Source organism: Neodiprion fabricii, chromosome 5 (assembly GCF_021155785.1).
Source record: "Neodiprion fabricii isolate iyNeoFabr1 chromosome 5, iyNeoFabr1.1, whole genome shotgun sequence".
In the NCBI taxonomy this organism is placed as follows: Eukaryota; Metazoa; Arthropoda; class Insecta; order Hymenoptera; family Diprionidae; genus Neodiprion; species Neodiprion fabricii.
This window is the reverse complement of record NC_060243.1, coordinates 24,858,682-24,879,901: the sequence shown is the minus strand read 5'-3', so window position 1 is coordinate 24,879,901 and position 21,220 is coordinate 24,858,682. Positions and strand designations below refer to the sequence as shown.

At 36.1% G+C, this 21,220-nt stretch overlaps 2 protein-coding genes and 1 long non-coding RNA gene across 4 annotated transcripts in view; 1 reads left to right on the top strand and 2 right to left on the bottom strand.

Moving 5' to 3' along the window:
* The window catches only part of LOC124182808, a 35,049-nt gene extending 34,219 nt beyond the window's left edge, over window positions 1–830 (bottom strand). The window contains exon 1 of the long non-coding RNA XR_006870862.1: window positions 513–830. This is a non-coding gene — a long non-coding RNA (uncharacterized LOC124182808). The remainder of the gene's footprint in view (window positions 1–512) is intronic.
* An 825-nt stretch (window positions 831–1,655) lies between these two features.
* LOC124182793 (ras GTPase-activating-like protein IQGAP1) lies at window positions 1,656–11,777 on the top strand. The gene is made up of 26 exons (XM_046570499.1): window positions 1,656–1,791; window positions 2,061–2,157; window positions 2,232–2,466; window positions 2,918–3,062; window positions 3,284–3,441; window positions 3,544–3,678; window positions 3,813–3,897; window positions 4,128–4,222; window positions 4,317–4,476; window positions 4,904–5,067; window positions 5,163–5,297; window positions 5,520–5,679; window positions 5,776–6,021; window positions 6,121–6,269; window positions 6,352–6,495; window positions 6,570–6,860; window positions 6,928–7,092; window positions 7,238–7,351; window positions 7,443–7,777; window positions 7,883–8,107; window positions 8,225–8,615; window positions 8,716–8,895; window positions 8,975–9,104; window positions 9,190–9,457; window positions 9,559–9,840; window positions 9,945–11,777. The coding sequence occupies exons 1-26, from the start codon at window positions 1,752–1,754 to the stop codon at window positions 10,303–10,305; spliced, it is 4,890 nt and encodes a 1,629-aa protein (XP_046426455.1). The 5' UTR covers window positions 1,656–1,751; the 3' UTR covers window positions 10,306–11,777.
* A 315-nt stretch (window positions 11,778–12,092) lies between these two features.
* On the bottom strand, window positions 12,093–20,893 carry LOC124182794. Of its 2 annotated transcripts, none has more exons than XM_046570501.1 (15): window positions 20,413–20,893; window positions 18,425–18,595; window positions 18,020–18,224; window positions 17,668–17,864; window positions 17,340–17,574; window positions 17,045–17,204; window positions 16,667–16,898; window positions 15,819–16,605; window positions 14,988–15,703; window positions 14,639–14,820; window positions 14,139–14,534; window positions 13,725–13,900; window positions 13,414–13,661; window positions 13,066–13,329; window positions 12,093–12,903 (listed from the first exon to the last, which is right to left on the bottom strand). In XM_046570501.1, exons 2-15 carry the CDS (start codon window positions 18,562–18,564, stop codon window positions 12,729–12,731), a joined length of 4,113 nt encoding a protein of 1,370 aa, XP_046426457.1. In that variant the 5' UTR covers window positions 18,565–18,595; window positions 20,413–20,893; the 3' UTR covers window positions 12,093–12,728. The 2 variants fall into 2 exon arrangements, with proteins under 2 accessions (XP_046426457.1, XP_046426456.1); XM_046570500.1 differs by having other exon boundaries at window positions 18,425–18,599; window positions 20,417–20,893.
* Between the last annotated feature and the right edge of the window lie 327 nt (window positions 20,894–21,220).

Sequence of the window (21,220 nt, the reverse complement as noted above, 5' to 3'; positions counted from 1 at the left end):
AATCTGATACTGAAATCGTGCTGAAATTAAGTGAAGTTTCATGAGAACTAAAAATCATAACTGCCAGCAAATGCAGGATGGCTGCTTCCTACAGATATTCTCTTTCGCCTTTGCCTTACAGCGGGCGTTGACTGAGGATATATTCTTCAATCAACGCATCGGGTGACTAATTCTCGTGAATTCTCTCATATTTCTTTTTTTCCTTCAATGAACCAACGAACGTATTTAAATTATTTCACATGGGATGGCAGACATTTTATCCACGATTTGAATTTTATCAACTCATAACGGGCATCGTTTTGCCGATGCGCGAATAGGGAGATTTCATTCGCCTGTGCATAGGCAAGTCAAGATACGTTCGTGAAACACTTGTGGTATACACAATCAGTCAATTTTTCACGCTGTACGCATTACTATTGCGCGGCACTGATCTTTATTCTAAGTCATCAGTGTTGCGCCGTCAAGCATGTAAAATTTCATGTATTGTATGTAAAAAGTGTAATATTTCTTACCTGCACGTAGGAATCGTCAACCAGATTCACTTGCTGCGTGTATCCTTCGTCAGATATATTCGCACATGTTCACTCCACAAATGCTGCATCAATAATTCAGACTTCAGATGAAAACGGAGGCGCGATCATTCAATTGTTTATCGCTACATGTTCACATCACAAGTTCATCCCGCCAAAAATCTCCAAAACTATCAACAAGATGGTGGCCCGATCGTTTATCAATTGTTTATGATCGTTACGTCGTAAGCTGGTCCCACCAAAAATCTATGATGCTATCAAATTGACTCATGGGCTTTTTTTGATTTCTTTTTAGATCGGACTGCATAGACGAACTAAAATACTTTAGACGTTCTCTATACTATCATGCGACAACGATTTCAGAATCTACTTCGGTATTGATATATCTATGATAGAGATACGACAAGAATAAAACCAAACAAACTATTGACTGATATTATTTTTCTCAGACGTTGAATACAGCTTCAATGAACGTCTGTTATAATCATTTCACTACGAGCGAAGCACTGCACAATCTCTCTTACCGTTTAACCACGACTTCGTTGTCGAATGAACGAAAATTTACTCACGATTATTTCGATCGCAGCGAAGAATCGTCACACGGATGTCCTTAGTACCATGCCGCGACAATATAATTATCACTCGCGATTTGTAATCGAGTTGAGATGCCATCGGTAACTTTATGATATAGAAAAAATTCGAACTGATCGGTCTTGCGTGCACCTTGAACAGATTTGTCTTCGACGCTCACTTGTCACACTGATCACCCTTCACGTGTCTCTTGCCGAAAAGAATTCAAATTCACAAGAAATTATTAACGAAGAATATAATTCACGCACGATTGTTATCCCTTCGGAATAATGTGATGCGAATTCAACTTTATCCGAAGTACCGAATCCACAGAATTAAACACCGAATGAAATGAGCTACCTCTCCATTCGTTGGAAAATGGCAGCACCTCGACCCTTCGATTGGTGAGTGTAACTACGAACTGAAAGCTGATTAGCTCTGGCGCAGGCTGTCGATGACGTTCGGCCAATCGCAACAGAGCCGGGCAACGAAGAAACACCTGCTGCCTTGCGTACATCCCCACCCTTCTACTCATTGTGAAGTTTGAATGTGAAATAATATAACGTACTGTCCGGCTGTAAACACGAGCAACACTGTTATCGATACTGAATTAAAACAAAACGCCTGGATCAACGAGAGAAAGTCCACAACATGAGGGAAATTGCGCCGATGACAATTATCCCTCAAAATGGCAAGTTTTTATTCTTTGAAAGTACTTGAATAACCACACGTCGTTCAATTAACCAAACTGTCTGAATCGATGATCGTTCAAATGGCTCGTGGTCATTTTGCACTTCATCCTTTTAAACAATCACTCGTATTACTCATTCTTCTTTGAACTTGAAGTATTTTTTTTTATTTCATCTTTTAACTTTGTTAAATCTACGTCTTCTCTTCGGATTATTTTCCTCAACTATGGCAGGCTTTCTGATTTTCTTTCTCTTTTTTTTTTTATCACAGCAACCGATGAGGCAAGGAAATCGGCTGAGGAAATGGACGAACAACGCCACAAAACTGTTGCTTACGAATACCTCTGTCATTTAGAAGAGGCAAAAAAGTACAAAGGCTATGGTTACATGTGTACTCGATTATTTATGCACATACTCATTTGTCTAATTGAATCCTGCATAGGTGGCTGGAAGCATGTCTAAGGGAGAAACTACCTGCGACTCTTGACCTTGAGGAAAATTTGAGGAATGGAGTTTACTTGGCAAAGTTGTGCCATTTTATCGCACCCGATGTTTTGCCTTATAATAAAATATACGATCCTGAACAGAAACGATATGCCGTTGCTGGACTTCAGTTTCGCCACACAGACAATATCAATCATTTTATAAAATGCTTAAAGAGCATGCAGCTGCCATTGGTACAAAATAAAATCATACAGAGATATTCAATTAAACTGACATCAAGATTTTTTTATGAGTTTTCAAATAGTTCTCTAATTACTGATCCGGCTGCCTAATTTCACCTGGAGTAAATGTAACAAAAATTGCCTATAAACTAATGAAACATGTTCAGCAGTGAAACGGAATACATGAAAGACCTCATTTGCTGGAATATATTAGCAAAGGCTCATGTAAAGTAAAAAATGATTGCAAAGAATTTAAATATGCTGCAAGAAACCTATCATTTTCTATACATAAATTCATGAGATCATCATTCAATATCATACTTAACAAAGAATCAAAACAAATTACAAGAGAAATTCATCAATGTGAATTTAAACAGTTATATTGACGATCTTCAGTGTAATTTATATATTAATATTTATTATTCAAGATTTTTTAATTACCTAAGATACTGTTTCCCCGCAGACTTTTCAACCAGAAACTACAGATATATATGACAAAAAGAATATGCCAAGAGTTATCTACTGCATCCATGCACTCAGTACACATTTATTCAAAATGGGAATGGCGCCGCAGATTCAAGACTTGTATGGAAAAGTGAATTTCACAGGTACGATTAGAAATGCCACAGCTCATTAAAGTTTAGTGGATTATTCCAAGAATGATCACTACCAAATCAAGATTCAGATAATCCAAGAATAACTAATCGTTCGAAGTCTGAACAATATTACAAACGAACAAGTTTATTAGTTTTTCAATAATGTCACTCACAAATATTTATTTTCCACCTAATGATGTCCTTTACCTGCTAATTACAACTTGATTGTTTAGATGAAGAGATAAACGTTATGAGCAAAGAATTAAAAAAATTTGGACTGCCGATGCCAGCATTCCAAAAAATCGGTGGATTATTAACTAACGAAATGCCAGGAAATACAGCCGCTCTGCACGCGGCTGTAATTGCCATAAATCAAGCCCTTGATGCAGAGGCAAGTAATAAAAATATGTCATTGTGTTAAAATAGGAATCATTTGCACCTATCCCCCTTAATAGTTTATCATGTTACTGATCATGACTTGTCTATTTGTTAGGTGGAAAACGCGATGTTAGGAACCCTCCAAAACTCTGCCGCGAGATTGAAAAATATTGATTCTCGTAATGTTCAGCGATACCGCGAGAGTTTATCCAAAGCTAAGGAATTGAAGACACAAGCTGCACAGAATAGGGTCAGAAATATTAATGTTTAGGCGAATATGGGCAACAAGGAATTTTTTTCTACTTTTCTATCTTGTTCCCTTCTAATATTTTTTTATAAAATAATGAAAACCCAATGGTTGATTTTCACTTTTTGTATTTACAGTCTCTGAATGATAGCTATGTTCCTGATGCTTACGACGAACTGTTGACCCAGGCTGAAATTCAAGGACACATCAATGCGGTAAATGGTAAGACATAGAGAAAAGATTTCAGGTAACTTATTTGACCACTTATTTCCTAGAGAGATTGTGATTTTGCTATGCATATGTTGATACTTTACTCTTCGACGTCTGTATCTCTTTCAATACATGAAAAGTACATTTACAGAATTCCAGTAATCTTTTTATTAAGATTATTAGTCTATAGATGCACAGATTTTTCAAAGAAAATTAATAACAACTTTGTACATTACACACAGTTCAGTGCGCTCTAGAAGATGTTGTGGCTTCTGTTCACCAAGGAATCGGGGAAACTTTGATTAGTGCTCTGAGTGTGCCTGCACTTCAATTGAAGGTCAGTTATTTTTTTGCGATTCAATACCTGGTCTGGATCCTGATTTGACAATGCACTGTGATTTTAATCAGAGAACTTAACATTTTTGTTACAGAACGTTATAAACGCGAATGCTGAATTGTATGGAAAGGAATTGCTTCAGTTAATAGAAACTCCGGAATGGAAAATCAAAGCTGATGAGCACCAAGGCTGCAAAGATTTAGTTCAACGGTCTGTGGACATCGCTAACGGAATAGCAGATGTTTCCCAACGACGTTAGTATCTTGGATAACCAATTATACCCCACTCGTTGTATATTGGTAATAATTATTTGTCAAAATACGAGACAACAAATTATTGGCAACGGTGTAACTTGCATTGCTGCCTTATATATTTTATAGGCTTCTCCAAAATTATCAGAAATAATAATTAGTTTTACATCGAACTTGTGAGGGGAGAAAAAGTTCACTTGATGCCAAGCATTTTATTGTTCGACTTATTAATTGCTTTGTGGAAATTTGTACGTATTTCTTTTCTACCGGTAGAACGATGCAAAAGTAGGATTCCAACAGAATCCACAGTTTTTTTTGATTAGGCTGATTGAAATTTGTTTTGTTAATGTGTTTTAAAAGTCTTCCATTTCTGTAGATACTAATAAACAGTTACTGTCATGTGATATTTTTCACTATTCAATAAATCTAGGTACCGAGGCAGTTCAGTTACTGAATCAATCATTGCAAAATGGTGATCAAAGAGACCTGCTAAACTCACTGATGAATCCAAATTTGGGTTTAGCTTACTACATCGATGAATTTGCCGCACCTTTATATTACGAGGAGATGAAGATCGACTGTATAGAGTCTAAGGTAACACATACTTGGACATGAAAGAACGAAGGAAAAATCGTTTGTATTTGATTAGAAATATATTGATCAATAAATGAGTATATTTTGTATTACAGAAAGAACTCACCTACAGTGATATTATTGTTAGCATAAAAGTTTTATCTTCAATTGCGGCTGTCAGCAAAGCAGTTGACACTGGGAATCCTGAATTGACATATCAAGCACTGACCCACCCTGAAACTCACATTATGGCAAGTTTATGATCAGTTTTAAATCAAATTTACATACTTAATATTAATAGATCAAGTGGGTTTTAATTTGTACAAATCAGAATAATTTTCAGAATCGGTTCTAATGTAGAGCATTCCAAGTTTCTTAGATCCAATATCTCCAAGTTGTCGATTTTCAAAGGTGTAATGTTTTTGAGATGTTTAAGTAATAAATGTTATATTTAATGGTAATGATTTATACAGCTACTCGACATAGAGAATAAGGTGAAATATCACAGAGCATTAGCAGCAGCTCGTATTGAGAAACAAGCAGTATTTGTGAGCGAAAATCCTCTTTTGACATATGTGGACATTCAGGAATGTGTAGATATTGTAAACCAGCAATGCCAGGAAGACAATGCAGGTATAATACAGTTACGCAACCGATATTGAGTGTCTACTAAATACTTGAGTTCTGTAATTCATGTAATGTTTGCTGATGACCGTTCATTATTGACAGTTATCCTGATATTGAACGAGTTGAACGATGCAGTTATAAATAATAGTAGAGCTGGCATCATCAATACACTTCAAAACCCACTTCTCAAATTGAGACAGCCAATACCTCCAGCTGATTCTTCTTTGTATTTGAAATTGTTCAAAAAAGCTTTGGATGAAAATCATCCTGATGGGTCCGGATTGTGGCTTGAGGATGTTAATAATGTTGCTCAAATCGTTTATGACGAAGTGGAGGAAGTGCAAGCTGGTAAAGATATCTTTTCTTAATTAAGTAATGATTAAGGGGTTCAAGTGAATGTACAAAAGTGTCGGATAAAAAAAGTTATTAATTAATCTCGGTTTTTAGCTTGCACATTTTTATCTCAAGTAAACATTGCTATCGATGAAAACGACGCTGAATTGACTTATGACTCTCTGCGATCAACCGGCCTAAATATAAATCCAAAGTATAAGGAGGAATATCACAAATTCTTGCATAACATGAAACAGCATAAGGTAAGTTATCAATTAAGACTATGGAATAATTTAAATATTGTCAGTTTTATAGTAAGAAATGTTAAAAGATCACTCATTACAGTTACAAAACTTCTTTGGCCCATACGTTCGTCATGTAACAAATAGAGGAAATGTAGCGTATATGGATATGACCCAGGAGAAATATACCTGGGACAAACCAGATGGTACTTTGGAAACATATTACATCAGCAAAACTGATATCCAGGTGAAAATCAGCGTTAGAATGAGATTGATATTGACCACAAAAAATTGTAGTTGACAAGTTTTGTTTAATCTCAGGATATTATACACAAAGTGGAGATCGACAATCGTAAAAAAAACTTAAGCAGGATTAACGAGAAAGCAATTGTTAAGCTGCAGTCGATGATACGAGGATATTTATTGCGTAAAAAAATATCCGATCGCTTTGCCAAATTTCATAATAATATTGATAAAATTATCAGTATTCAGAGATGGTGGCGGCGAATTTTACAGCAAAAGTATTCTGCTACTATCTTGATTAGGAATGCCAATGAAGAAAATAATCCCCAGCAAAAACATGAAAATATTTACGATCAATGCAAAAAAGAGGTAAGTTTATACTTTAATTTCATACTGCGCGTTGCTTATATCTTGTCTATTGTAATTTGTTTTGTAGGAAGAGAAGGTGATTAAAATTCAGGCCTTATGGCGTGGGAGAGCGGCAAGGAGAGCTTTGCACTCTCTTCTTCATCTTGACAAACCGCCATTTTCAAGTGTAAGAAATTTCCTACCAATTTTAGACTTTAATGCCGAAGACTACGATGAGGATCTTCAATTACAGGTATCGTAGAAAAAAAAATGTTCATTCATAAATTGCAATTGGGGAAAAATGATTTTTAAATATCAGAATCACTTCGTGTATGAGGTAGATAATTGAAACAAAATATCAAACATGATGAAAATAAGAATGGTTAATTTATTTTCAGCAAATTAGAACTGAAGTAGTTCAAACAATAAGACATAATCAGAACCTCTTACAACAGTTGAATGACATGGACATTAAAATCGGACTCCTCATACAGAACAGAATAACTCTGCAGGTCAGTTACTTGATAGAATTTAGTTGCTAAATCGTATGAATGTGCAACTATTCCCATGAATACTTGAACGAAGGAAATGTTAAAATTATAGGATGTAGTGGTACATGGAAAACACCTGGAATCGCTTGCAAAAGATAAGAATACAAATAGAACTAGAAAGAATTCGTTCAACGAAGGATCTTCACACAAAGGACTAAAGTCTCTGACCAAAGAGGGGCGTAAGATGCTGGAAGGATACCAGCACCTCTTTTATGCCCTACAAACTAATCCTACATACTTATCAAAACTTTTATTCCTCTTGCCGCAGAGCAAGACCAACAAGTTTTTGCAAAATGTTATCCTTACACTATTCAATTTTGGCTCGAATATGAGGGAAGAGTACTTACTGCTAAAACTATTTCGCAGCGCTCTTCAAGAAGAAATTCGGTCAGCGGATTTCGATTTCAGTCTTATATGGAATTAAATTTTTACATTTTTATCCAAAAATCCGTTTTTACATGAACAGTATTTATACGAACATTATATTTTCAGATCTAAATTTGAAAAACCTTCAGAAGTAGTGACTGGAGATCCATTGGTGTTAAAGATGGTAGTCACTTACGCCCGTCAATTGAGTGGGAAAAATCCTTTGCGCCAAATAGTGGGCCCAATCATACAGAAAATACTCGCCGATAAGAAGATAAATATCGAAACGAACCCTGTTGATATATATAAGTGCTGGAGGAATCAGTTAGAAATGGAAACAGGGCAAACATTGTAAGAAAGGATTCATTGTCTTCGACGACGTTGTCACTTTTTTAAATTTCAGAAGATGTCTAGCTGATGAGTACATACGGGAAGTTCATTGACTTATGTTTTTATATCCTTCTGCAGAAATCTTCCATACACAGTGACTCAACAGGAGGCATTGACCTATGAACAAGTGCGACACAGACTCGACAAAGGCATAACACTTTTGAAGAGTACAGTTATGGAGTTTCTGACGACAATTACAGAGTCTCGCAAGCTAATTCCATTCGGTATGCTCTACATGGCCAAAGTGCTCAATGACACTTTGACTGAAAAGTTTCCAAATGCTGCTGAAAAAGATATCCTGAAAGTTGTCGGAAACTTGGTTTACTATCATTTTATCAATGCAGCTATTGTCGCACCCGATGCATTTGACATCATTACTCTACCTGTAGATAGATCACTTTCTAACGATCAAAGACGAAATTTGGCTAGCATAGCCAAGATCCTACAATTTGCTGCATCTAAAAAAGGGGTAACAGTATATTAATACTATGTTTGTTCAGAGTTTCAACTTTGCCTTTTATTGATATTTAATCTGTTTGTTCTTTGTTTCACCATCTTTTCAACTCTAGTTTGGCGAAGAAGCCATGCATCTGGTGTGCCTTAATCCATTCATAATTGAGTGTCATGAGAAGTTTAAAAAATTCTTCCGTTATTGCTGCCAAATTGATGAGCTGGAAGAGCATTTCCGTATACACGAGTTCACAGAAGCAACTCTAATACATAAACCTGACATTTACATATCTCTCCAAGTAATAAAAACTGATCAAATGTCCTTAGTCAAATTTGCTAATAGGAACAAATTTAATTTCATTCTTTTTGTTCTTGAAGGAAATTTGCGACACTCACAGCCTCGTTGTTGAATATCAGTATCAAATTGCTCCCGACCCTCTAGATCCTCTCCACGAGCTTTTAGATGACCTGGGACAAACACCGACGGTGGCTTCATTAATGGGAATAAGTGAGCAGCAAGCATCTAACTTCATTTTCCGAGAAAAGTACTATCAAGCCAAGCGACCTTATGTTATTGTCATTATATGTTCCAGCCGATCCTATTTGCGAGTCTAATATGATTCGTCTTGGAAAGACAGAGGTCTGCTTGATATTGACAAACAAGTTTGAGGTACCTGATAGTAACGATTCAAGTCTGAACAAACTTTTTATTAAAACGAAAGAGCTGTTGGTGTCAGTGTTGCCGTTCTTGAAAGGGGACTCATTAGCGGATGCTTTGGCGAACAACGCAACACCAATTGAAGAGAAGCGTTATGACAAAAAATCGTACTTACCGAGCTCAGTAAAAACTGTCCATAAAAGGTGTGAAATTTAAAAAAATCAGCATCAATCATTAGAAAAACATTAGGCTGTAAAAGAGTTGCCAATAAGGTGAAAAGGTTTCATCAATATTTTTTTTCTAGTTCTTCCTTGAACGATTGTAAAGCTCAGCTGCGTGCATATCTCAGCAAACTGGAACTTGGAGGGTGGGTGTCGAGGGCAGATGGTTATCAAAACATAATAACTGCAGTGGCAAAAGATCTTTGCCATAAAAGCAAGTACAGGATTCTCAGAAGAACAGAACTACAAACACTCAGAGCGACAAAACAAAGTCTTGACCAGAAAACTAAGTACTATGAAGAACAGGTACAATTTTACAATGAGTACATACATCGATGCTTGGAGAACCTCAACACTGGTAAAGGGTAATGTAGTTGACTACAGTATTGATATAAATAAAAAAAACTTTAGAAGATGTGTATCAAAATTTTGCAACGTTTATGCTGATGCTAAATGGAATATTCAACAGGTCTTTGCACGCCTATAAGACGATTCAAAAGAACAATCACGGTAAGTTAAAGTCCAAAATGACGTTGAAATATTCGGCAGCTAAGCTTCAAGAGAAAGGGGTACTGCTAGAAGTGGATGGACTTCCGCATTCGCAGTTCAAGAATGTAATATTTGAGATAAGTCCGACGGAACACAACGGAATTTTTACTGTTCGGGGTAAATTCATGGGAGTTGAAATGGAAAAGGTCGATGTAGATATCCAGAAATTGCTTCAGCTACAATTCGAAGGTGCTCCTATAATGGATATGTTTGGAAAGGCAAAGATCAATGTCAATTTGCTTCTATTCCTCTTAAATCGAAAATTTTATGGGAAAACCTAAATACTGAAGAATGAATGACAAATGAAATTCCTCAATATGAATATCTAATTAACAAATCAAATTTGACCTAGTTGTGAGGGCACACTGTGAATAAGACTGAATCTCTCCGAACATAAATCGTGTGAATTAGTAGTTTCAAGAACAAGCAAGCTTTGCTCCAATTAATCGATGATTAAATACTATGTATGATTTTTTTTATATCACAAAATAATTACATGTCTAACCGTACTTATGTTCAGTAAAATTTTATACTTTAATATTTATGTTGTTGCGCCAGCTAAAAAGATGTATATACACGTGAAACATGTAAGATATAATCCAAATAATCGTATTTAATTGTAAATTTCACTTCTACACGCAGAAATATATTTTAATCTGAATATACGACCGGTTTGCTTCTACCATTACAATCAAAGGCTCAAATTCTCCCGCTTTACTTCACTTGGGCAATAAAATGCTGATAAAATGAATTTAAAGGTATAGGCAAGAGAAAGATATAGATGCCGAGTTTACACATGAAGTTTTCACGCATTTAATTCAGATGACTTGATTACTACATGCCATAAAATTCTGTGCATAAGTCGTAACCATCTTATCGTAAAGCGCGTCTGTTTTTAAATATCTATTTATTTTATAAGAGTTCATAATTTGATATTACATACGTACAATAATATAATAGATAGCGCAATATTTTTTGGACAGTATTAGACATAGTATGACAAGTTGGTATCCTTACTATCATGAGACGGTGCTGCAATTTGTTGATCAGAAACTGTGTTTATAAAGAATGCTTTTTACAGCTCTACCGCAAATGGCAAAAAACACTATTTATCAAGTAAGTAAAATAAAATAAGAGAGTGAAAATATTTTTTAAAGTGGACAGGCAGACTTACTGCGAAATTAACTCTACTGATCGACTGTACATATATGTATATTTTGTATTCACAATTACCATATAAATTGAAAGACTGTCTGTCCAATTTCTATGACACATAAATAAAAGGCAATTCTTGACACAATCGTACACGAAATAAATAACTTAACCGTTCTTTAGCGCTTTCTTATTCTAATTGTTATTAACACTATGTCAAAGAGCATAACTGTAATTACAAATTGAAATATCATACTTCGATGCTGCACCGTCAATGTAAGATAAGGCATATTTTTTTTAGCTTTTCAAAGTCCCTGGGCACTTTGTGCTCCTTCGATAGTGATTAGCTATTATACTAAAATACTATGATGTTTAAATTGTGTATAGTATCATTATTGTTATTATTATTATTACTATGATTTAAAGGTCTCTGAGCCTAATGTAATGTATATTTCTATACTGTAGGTACGTATTTAATCATAAAATTATCTTATAGTGTACTTAACGAGCGAACAGAAGCCTTGGTAACTTTATGCGGTCAGATTAAGTTATTGTGTAGATGGTACAGCTGCATGTGTTTTAAAGGCCTGTGAAAAGTGGATAGATGAAGAAAAAAAGGTATCTCGCAGAATTCAATGATGTGTAGAATAAGTTGACCATGTTTTCTGTGTTTCAAAATTCTATCTACAAACCACTCACTCAGTCCTGTTGTTCAACACGAGGAGCCGCAGTTAAATTATCATTTCCTTCTCATTTTGGACATTACGTAACGAATAGCAAATTGTAATTTCAAGGTAAAAATGATTGTTTGAACAAAGAATCTCACCTATCGTCTGAATGTTATAATAGTTATTATTACATACTGTTATTGTTATGTCTGTTCCAAATCGTTGATTTAAAATAAATCAATCATTCTCTTACAATTAATGTATACATTATCAAGACTTTTTGGGTCGCTATTGCGGGGGTCAAAGTAAAACATTAGAAGAAAGAAAAACGGTGGAGAAAATGAAACACTAACAATACGATTCAAAGTATTCGATTCGGAAAACAGAACAAGAAGTTTGTGCAAATCTAGCCCAATCAAAACTTTCATATACTTGTGGATTCGAATGGCAATACATTAGTTACTACTACTATGGCTCCACGTTGCAAAATGCTACTCCAAATTTAGAGAGAAAAAAGAAACTAAATAAGTGCCCTGGTTGATGTTTCACCTAATTCGATCTGTGATAGTTTCATAGGTACAAATCGGTTTTTGAACAAATTACGGATAAAATTACGTTACGAAAAATCAAACACGGAAAACTAAGAGAGAAAAGAGAGAAAAGAGATGAAAGAGAGAGAGAGAAGAGATAGAGAGACAGAGAAGAAAAACAAGTAATCTCCATTCCTTCCCTACTATGTATAGATATACAATATTATAATAATGGAATAATAAATATCACAATATTAATTTCAAATTTTATAATTATAATAATAGTAATGAATTCTTTTACTAGGGGGTGGGAAATTGGGGGCATAATGATCAATGGATTCGATTTAATAAGCGTTATCGTTTGTTTAGGGTGTTCGAGAAGGATCTTAAAAATGCTCGCAGATCAGATACTTGTGACAAAGTTTCTTCAAGTACATTGCGTAGCGCAGTGAGGTCAGGCATCTTGTCGCAAGATTCAATGTTCAATAATTCAGTGAAGTATCTTTCCCATGCAGCCTTTTTGACGTACCTGAAAATAATGGACAACGTGGCGTTGATCATAAATTCAGTCCAAGGTGAATGTAAGTAGGTAATACTGATACAAAACCATACGCTATTTATTAAAAGAGAGAGAAAAAAAGAAAATGTTGACATTTCAAGAATGATAATTTTACAATTATCAGTTATTTACCTTGGTATTTTCGAGTTAATGAACCATCGGCCATTATTATTTGATACACGCATGTAGTTGCCGAAAAGTAGGCAGTGACTCGAGGCGGCTAAGCAATACAGATCGGTTTGATAAGTCCATGGTTTTCCAGTCTGCATTTCGATGCATGTGAAATCTTCAGTTTTAATAACATGCGTAAATTTCGTCGATTCGGGAAATAGACTCATATCAATACTACAGCCAAAATCTATTAGCTGTATAGTCGGTCTAACGTCATCCGAAGGTCTGCCGAAACAAAGTATGGAAAGTTGAAAGAAAAATGTTTTACTTTGATGTGAAAAGATGATGGGAATGAAAACGTATACTCACAGATGCATAAGTAGAAAATTGTCCGGTTTTATATCCCCGTGTATGATCTGACATTTGTGCAAATATTCGACTATTTGCAGCATTTCAATTGTAAAGAATATTGCTAATGGCTCACCCAGTTGTTTGCCAGTAGCTAATTTCACCTGATTTGCCACGGCGAGGAGAGTCCCATACTTTGAAAATTCGGAAACGAGAGTGCTCGCATTATTCGCAACGTAAGCTGTTGTTATGTCCATAAATCCGCGAAGCTGAAGCACACATAAATTGTTTAAAAATATTTCCGTATTATTCATCATTCGGATTTTACTTACCATATGAGGATTCGTTAAGCGAGCCTTTATTTCTCTAGCAATATAATACTCCCAAACCCAGGCAGGTTTTTGCGTTTTCAAAGCAACCGCCTGACCAGTTTGAAGGTTTATTCCTTTATAAACTGTTCCGTAGGTTCCTTTTCCAAGGCACTTTTCTAAATCGTACGCTTCCGTACCTGTAGAATGCGTGAAATGAATAAATAAATATGCATACCATACTTTTCATGCTTATAAAAGTGGTTATTAACTGTCACATGTTTGAAGTACAAGAGCTTGCAGATTTATCATTCAACATTTGGAACTTACAAACTAAGTCAACTCAAGACCAGATTTGTCACAAAATTATCTAAAATGACATATTAAATATCAGTTCATTAGAAATTTAGCATTCGAATTATGAATGAACAGACTCACCAAGCGTCACCATAGTAGAAGGCACAAATTTATTTATATTCGAATCCAATTTGGTATACCCAACTGCATGATGTGGCTGTGGGAATTTAATTTTCCTCAACAAGCCAGTTATCAAGCCTTTGTCGAATGGGTTAATATCCCCGGTAGGAAGTTCAAATGTTTCCTCCTCGACCTCCTCCATAGGTTCATGTTCTTCAAACTCCATGGAATCATCTTTTTCAGGCTTAAAACTAATCGCCTTACGAAGATCGCAACTGTTCTTTATCTCGGACGTTATCTGATCCACATTACGCTGTACAGTTCGCGGACTCTGGGCATGAACTGCTTGAATTTGAGCTCTCATTTTCTGTTCATAAGTTTGATTAGCCGCAAGCAAGAATTCTGTTGATTCCATATCTAACATTCAAAAAAAAAAAGAATTCCAATTATCTCACGTATTACAAAACAAAATTTAAAATCATAGAGAAACAAGTTGTTTCTCGAATTCCAGTAGTACGCACCTTGGGAAGTCGACTGCTCTTTTATAGGTAGTAAATCTTCCCTTGTTAAAGTGAACCCTAGCCCAGGAGTTCTCGTGTGAGCACCACTGCTTCCAGAGGAACTTGAAACGTACTCTCGAGTAGATTCCATTATGACGCTCAACTTATTTTCCTCGCCTTCGCAGCTTCGAGTTTCAGTTGGTCTGTATGTAAAGAGAAGAATTATTGATCCCAAATGTAACCCAAGTGACAGATTAGTGAACATTGAAAATAAAATTTTGTACCTCTAGAAGTGATTAACCTTCTTCATTAATCGAATGAAAATAAATCATCATTACAATGATGGCAATGATCAGACTGAAAAACGTACCCTTGAGAAGGAATATCATGTTCCTGAAACTGTTGCGTTTCCTTCCCTCTGTAAGAGTGTCTAAAATGGTTGGTGATTGGCGTTGAAGCTGTTAAATGGTTGTTGAACGCTTGTGTGAAGCAAGTTTCGTTTTCACTGGTCAAAGGAGTGATACCAAGGCTTTCATCGATGTATAAATTGTCCTGCTCAGATTGTTTGGGGCCAGCCTCATCCTCTAGGGGACCGTTATAGTCGACGGAAATCGCATTCTCTTTGTCCTCAGCCCCTTCTAGGTACTTGAGATCTCTTCGATTCATTCCCGGTGATTTAATATAAGGCAATTCAGATGGCATTTTATACGGCTTGCTAGATTCCACATCGGGATCTATGTAAGGTGTAAATTGAACCTGTTTCTGAGGCTCCACTCTATTGTCATGTGTCGGTGGTGACCCTATTGCGCTATGATACGATTGATAGCCAATACTACTGTTCGCAGAAATATTTCCATAAATATGATGATGCTGCTGGTGTTGTTGCTGTTGCTGATGTTGCATGTGAGTTGAGGGATGATGTTGCTGTTGCTGCTGCTGCGTAGAAATACTGTGTTGTTGATGGTGCTGTTGATGATGATGGTGCTGGGGTTGTTGCTGTTGATGATGTTGCTGGGGTTGAACATGTTGCTGCATGTGTGGTGGTTGAATATGTGCCTGATGCTGGACATGCGGTTGATGATGCGGCTGAAAACGATTTAAAAAAAAGTGCATAAGCGCAAATTCCGCAATTTCCTCGTATAAAAACTCGACGTAATGGTTTACAGACGTAAAAATGACATATTTAGTTGTATTAGTTTACCTGCATTTGGTAATGGTAGGCATTATAAGCGTGGTTCCCGTAAGGTGATTGATGTTCAGGACTCGTATATGTGGGCGGGTAGTGTTGATGATTTTCTTGGTCACTGTATGGCTGCATATTGTACTGCTGATGGTGTTTGTTCCCAGTAATCGCATGTTGAGTCATGGAGCTGTCCATGTGTATGTCAAACACAAGTTTACCTCTCGGTTCTACTAAACCATGATTAATTCCGTTTCCAGGCATAGAAACAGAACTGGCGTTTTGATCAGGTGAATGCCAGAGGTCCTGCACAACGGACATCGCCTCTTTTGTATTTACAGTTATACTTTGCCCCAGCAAATGTTCGACAGCGTTATTTTGCACCGCAGCCCTATGATGCTGATTCATATAACGCGAGCTGTGGATTTTCTGCTGCCTGTTTAATTCGGCTTCCATTCTCTCCGCTTCCATTCTCTCAGCCTCTATTCTCTCAGCTTCTATCCTCTCTGCCTCCAACCGCCGTCTTTCTAGTTCCCGCTGCTCTGCCTCGAACCTTTGCCTCTCCAGTTCTCTCTGTCTCTCCAGTGCCCTTTGTTCAGCCTCTCTCCTTTGCTGCTGAATATGTCGTTGCTGCTCCAGCTCAAGCTGCTCTGCTTCTTGCCTCTGCCTCTCTAACCTTGACAATTCTTCAGTTAATCGTTTCCTATTTTCATCGCTTTCCCGATGATTATTTTGTACCATTTCATATCTCTGATCGCCTATTTCACACTCCCCTTTTGGATTGCTCTTGGATAAGCTCTGCTTCGCTCTATGAACAAAATCCAACTCTGTTGAACTGCCCAGTACAGGGCGAAGTCTGTAAAACTTACCTCTTCATGTATTTTTGCGCCCTGATTTCCTCCATACTTAAATCCACGTTGTCTGCGTACACTAGGTCTTTGGGATAATGCACCTTACGTATAATCTCCGAACTTGGCGGGTCTGGGACAAAAACAGGTACATGTAAATGTTCGTGGTACTTGCTTCCATCAAAGAATGGCGTGTGATTCGGAAATAGTCGCAATTTATCCATGTCATTTTCACTTGGGTGATCCTCGTGAACTGAAATCAGAAAAAGTATAATGTCGAATTGCGAATTATGTTGAAAACCGAAAAACCAATTAGAAAAAGCGAAATACATTCCCAATTTTTCCATGGCAATCATAAAAGAGAAAAGTAAATCAAAAGAGCACTGTGAATTTTGTTACCTTTGAAAGATGTTTTGATTGTCGAAGGTATCAATGGGCCTCTTTTAGACGCACTACTCCAGGGTCCAGGTTTTATAGAATTCTCTTTATGCACACTTTCCTCTATTGGCACATGATCCAGAATGCTAGAACCTTTATGCTCAGTTCCGGGTAGATCGTCCTAGGAACGCAAAGGTATAAAACAAAACTATATTAAACTGCACCAATTAAATTATTTGAATAACACTACGAAGAAATTAAAATTCTTTCCTTTTAAGTAAAGAAAGAATGTAGCCAAAACAAGGCTTAAACTTACCTGGTATATCTGGATCCTGGCATTTTCTCTGGATAGTTCGCTGGGATTGTAGACCTGCGGTAGAGAACCTGGTAAATAATCACGGACTCTCTGTCCAGTTCTAATGCTGCCAACTTTCTTGCCCCCCCTAATGGCTCGCAGAGAGCTGAATGCCTGACGTTGCTCAGCTAATGCAACAGCTCCTCGTTCATCACGATGTCCAAGCATCTTGCGAGCCACAGCAAGTTGAAAATTTCTACGCATCAAATAAAAATAAAAATTAGTAAACACTAAAATAATCGGGTAAGTAAATCAAGAAGGGGAAACAAAATCAATTGTTTATCCATACGTTTGAGCACAAGTCAGTTCTTCGTACGGCTGAGCATGCGCAGCGACTCCCATGGAATAAATTTCGTCTGCTCTTTTATAATCCTCATTTTGCTCAAACTCGAAAGCCCAGGCTCTGTACATGTCTGCGACCATAGTACCAATTCCGTTGTGGTGTAAAAGTTGGTAAAGTTCAAGGGGATTTTTTTGCATACTTATCTGAAAAATACAATGCCACAGGCTTAATTGTTGGACTTTTTTGAAAATCACGAATTTATAATCATATGCGCTCGATTACGGCAGATTATAAAATTGGTGAGTATTCAACACTAAAGCAGACAACAAACAATTGGAAATCTTTGTAATCGACTTACATAATTAATCCACAATCTTATAAATCTACGATCTTGATGATATTTGGTTTCCTTCTCGAAAGTTGCTAGACATTGCTGTAATAGCCTCCCAATATGGGAATCATGGCCACTTCTTGGGAAACTTTGTTCTACCCATAGGATATAATCGTACCAATTTTCCAGTGGGTCTTCACCTTGGTAATTTTTAATAGCCTCTTCATACATGCTGTAGAAATTTACCACATATTAGTGTTATCGGAAATTTAAGTAGTATATGTAATTACCTTAAAGAAATTCAGCCAATTTCAACATTTTATTACACAGCACAGTAATAACATATTTGTTCAAAAATACAGGTAGCCAGTTTACAACAGGCAGTAACAATCATTAATTGTTAATAATTATTCAAAATTAATAAGCACTCACTGTTTCTCTTGTTGCAGCATCTGCTGCGCATCAGAATCTTCCTGAGCACGTAGTGCTGTTCCTAATTGCGTAGCATTTCTTCCGTGGCGTAACGGTTGAATGTTCTCCTTACAGAGAGCAATCACCGTGGCAGGATCCATGGTTTTCTCTAGGTTTTGCTCTTCAGTGTCTCTACCTAACAAAATCATAATCGAAGAAGAATGCTTCTCAATTATCTGTTTGAAAATCAAACACTGGTTTTTATTAAAGAAAAGGATTTGCAACAGAGATGAAACTTTGTATTAAATTTTTTTTTGTAGATAATTGTAAATGAATAACGGTGGAAGTTCACGTAGTATTTTGATAAAATTTATATTCGTCAAAAAAAGGAATATTAAATACAAGCTTTAATTTTTAATAATTGTTATCTTAATATGATTTACTAAGAATTTTACCACATTTCAATTAACGTTATCGTAAAGATAATTCTCATTTGCATAACCGAAACAAGCTGCGCTATGGATTTATAAAGGTGAAAGTGTTAATGGTCGGCTATTTTGAAAAGTAGGCCCACTGGTCGGCAGTGGTTGTCCACTATTGGACCAACAGTTGGCCATAGGTATTTTATTACAGAAATTTATCACGTACCAAGTCATTAAAAAAGTAATCGTGTCGTAAAAGTATGGATATAAATTAAAAAAAAAACATGCATAATTTTGTAAAAAAATGATTGGTTATGGTACCTGTTAAAAAAACGTTGATAACTATGGTCAAAATGGGAAATTTTTTGGTTAATCGCCAAGTTATATGGTTATGGAAGGAAACACCTAACTCTAACAGGAGGTAAAACACAAGTAAATGAAACAAGTGGCCGACCATTAACCCGAGGCCAACAACTAACCCATTCTCCCTATTTTATTTGTAACATTCATTTGATACACAGTAATTTAATCAGACAATATTTCAGTAGTATTTCGGAATCTCGCTGAAATCTGTGCAACAGAAAATGAAATTTTCAACAGATTTTGTATTCTCGTAGCATTTGACAATGTAATTATTCAAAGAAAATGTTATAATTTCAAGAATCAATGACAGAGGTTGGTGTTTCAATCACATATTCGTTTTATTATGAAAAAAGAATGATTTCTGTTTCAACATTTGTCGAAACGTCGAAAAATATAGCTATAAAATTTTCAAGTACAGAATGTTTACTTATGAAGAGTCTAATTGTATATTAGGCTGAAATTAGTAACGTTACTTTAACGATGCATGTTAAGAAAAAATTGTTATTTCGCACCTCTAGGAATGTCTGAAATTTATTAACACCATGATAAATAAAACATACTCATATTTTGCAAAGCCAACTTCTTGAGTCATTCTAAAATTGCGCAATAATGATTTTTATCCCCGATATTTTGTTGTGTCAACGTTACTAAATTTGGCCTCATAATTGAATATACATCCATTTCGACTTACAAATCACAAATCTAGAATTGTAAAAATAGGGTGAATCAAAGCACTGATTTGCATCATTTAACAATCGAGCACCATGTAATTGTAAAAAAATAAATATTCGTTAAAACTTATAATTGTCCCAACAAAGACTCTGAATTTTCGAGGGGTTACTAAAATATCTGATTTTGAGGTAGGAATTCAGATAAACTGTCTTTGAATTCCAAAGTTTCTATAAAATAAAGAAATTTCAATTTGCTGATGATTTCTGATTAAAATGTTGAAAAATATAATTTATCTAATCGAATGTAAGTTCGAATTAAAAAAATTAAGAATACTATTGACATTCCAGAAATAGAACGAGGAAAAACACGATGTGCTAATTGCTCGAGGAAAAAAAAGGAAAGTCTTTCAACATCCCGTTTAACTGTAAGAGTAACAAGAGCTGTTTTCTGACAATTACAAAGTGACTGTTGCCCTGCAGGGGAAGGGAACGCCAAGGGTATCTCAAGTAAACGTTATTTTTGAACAAAGAAGGCGCAGCTGCAATAGAGTACTTACAGCATCGTATCCTCGATGATGTATTTTTCTCGGCGTAAGGTGAATGCGGAGTGAGATATTTGAAATAAGTATCAACGATCTTTCACCGAATATATGTTCAATAAGGACGCTCTTCCTTATATCCAATCGGTTAGGTTAGGATGAGTTTCGTTCAACGGCCAGCCAGCCGTCCGTTCAACGGAAGCTGCTGCTCTTAATGCATCAACATTCGACCAACGGTTTTATCATCTCAACCGTCTTCTGCTACGGGTTATTTTCAAAAATGCAGATCATCGCACGTTTGGTTAATTGCTAAACAACTGACGTTCCGGTAAATATTTCAATTTACGAATAACCGTTGGTACTTCATCGGCCCTTAATTCCTGCTTGTTTATCAAACTTTTCTTCCTTTTAATATTACACTCTTCATGTATCCGCTACGAATGCGTATGTGTTAGAGATGCATACATAAAAAGCACGGACCTTCCATGAGAAAGGGGAAATTAGCTACGGCATTGAGTAACAAATATAACCAGACTGAAGAAAGCCAACCCTATGGAGGCTTGCGTAACACATACTAGCCAACCACAGAGGTTAGAAAGTAGAACGTATGTATTTATCGTATTTATGTAGTTCATAACGAGTTCATTAATGCCTTGAGCTTTTGGCTAACTTGTTTTCAGTCCGAAACAAAAAGCGAGCTCCATTCTATATGAATGATGCTGCGATCGCAGAATACTCTTGTACCATTAGCAAATATTTTCATTCAAACGTTTTCGGTCGAACGAACAGAGTGCTTGTGCTTCAGGTATATTCAGGTATCTT

What these genes read in the sequence shown, in the direction of transcription:
- LOC124182793 (XM_046570499.1), top strand. Translation starts at nt 1,752, where the DNA reads ATGAGGGAAATTGCGCCGATGACAATTATCCCTCAAAATG. An exon ending in TCGACTGTATAGAGTCTAAG is followed by an intron (nt 5,068 to 5,162) that starts GTAACACATACT and finishes TTTGTATTACAG; the next exon opens with AAAGAACTCACCTACAGTGA. An exon ending in AGAACAGAATAACTCTGCAG is followed by an intron (nt 7,352 to 7,442) that starts GTCAGTTACTTG and finishes TTAAAATTATAG; the next exon opens with GATGTAGTGGTACATGGAAA.
- LOC124182794 (XM_046570501.1), bottom strand. Translation starts at nt 18,564, where the DNA reads ATGGATCCTGCCACGGTGATTGCTCTCTGTAAGGAGAACATTCAACCG. An exon ending in CATGATATTCCTTCTCAAGG is followed by an intron (nt 14,821 to 14,987) that starts GTACGTTTTTCA and finishes CTTTACATACAG; the next exon opens with ACCAACTGAAACTCGAAGCT. An exon ending in AATTTTCTACTTATGCATCT is followed by an intron (nt 13,330 to 13,413) that starts GTGAGTATACGT and finishes TTGTTTCGGCAG; the next exon opens with ACCTTCGGATGACGTTAGAC.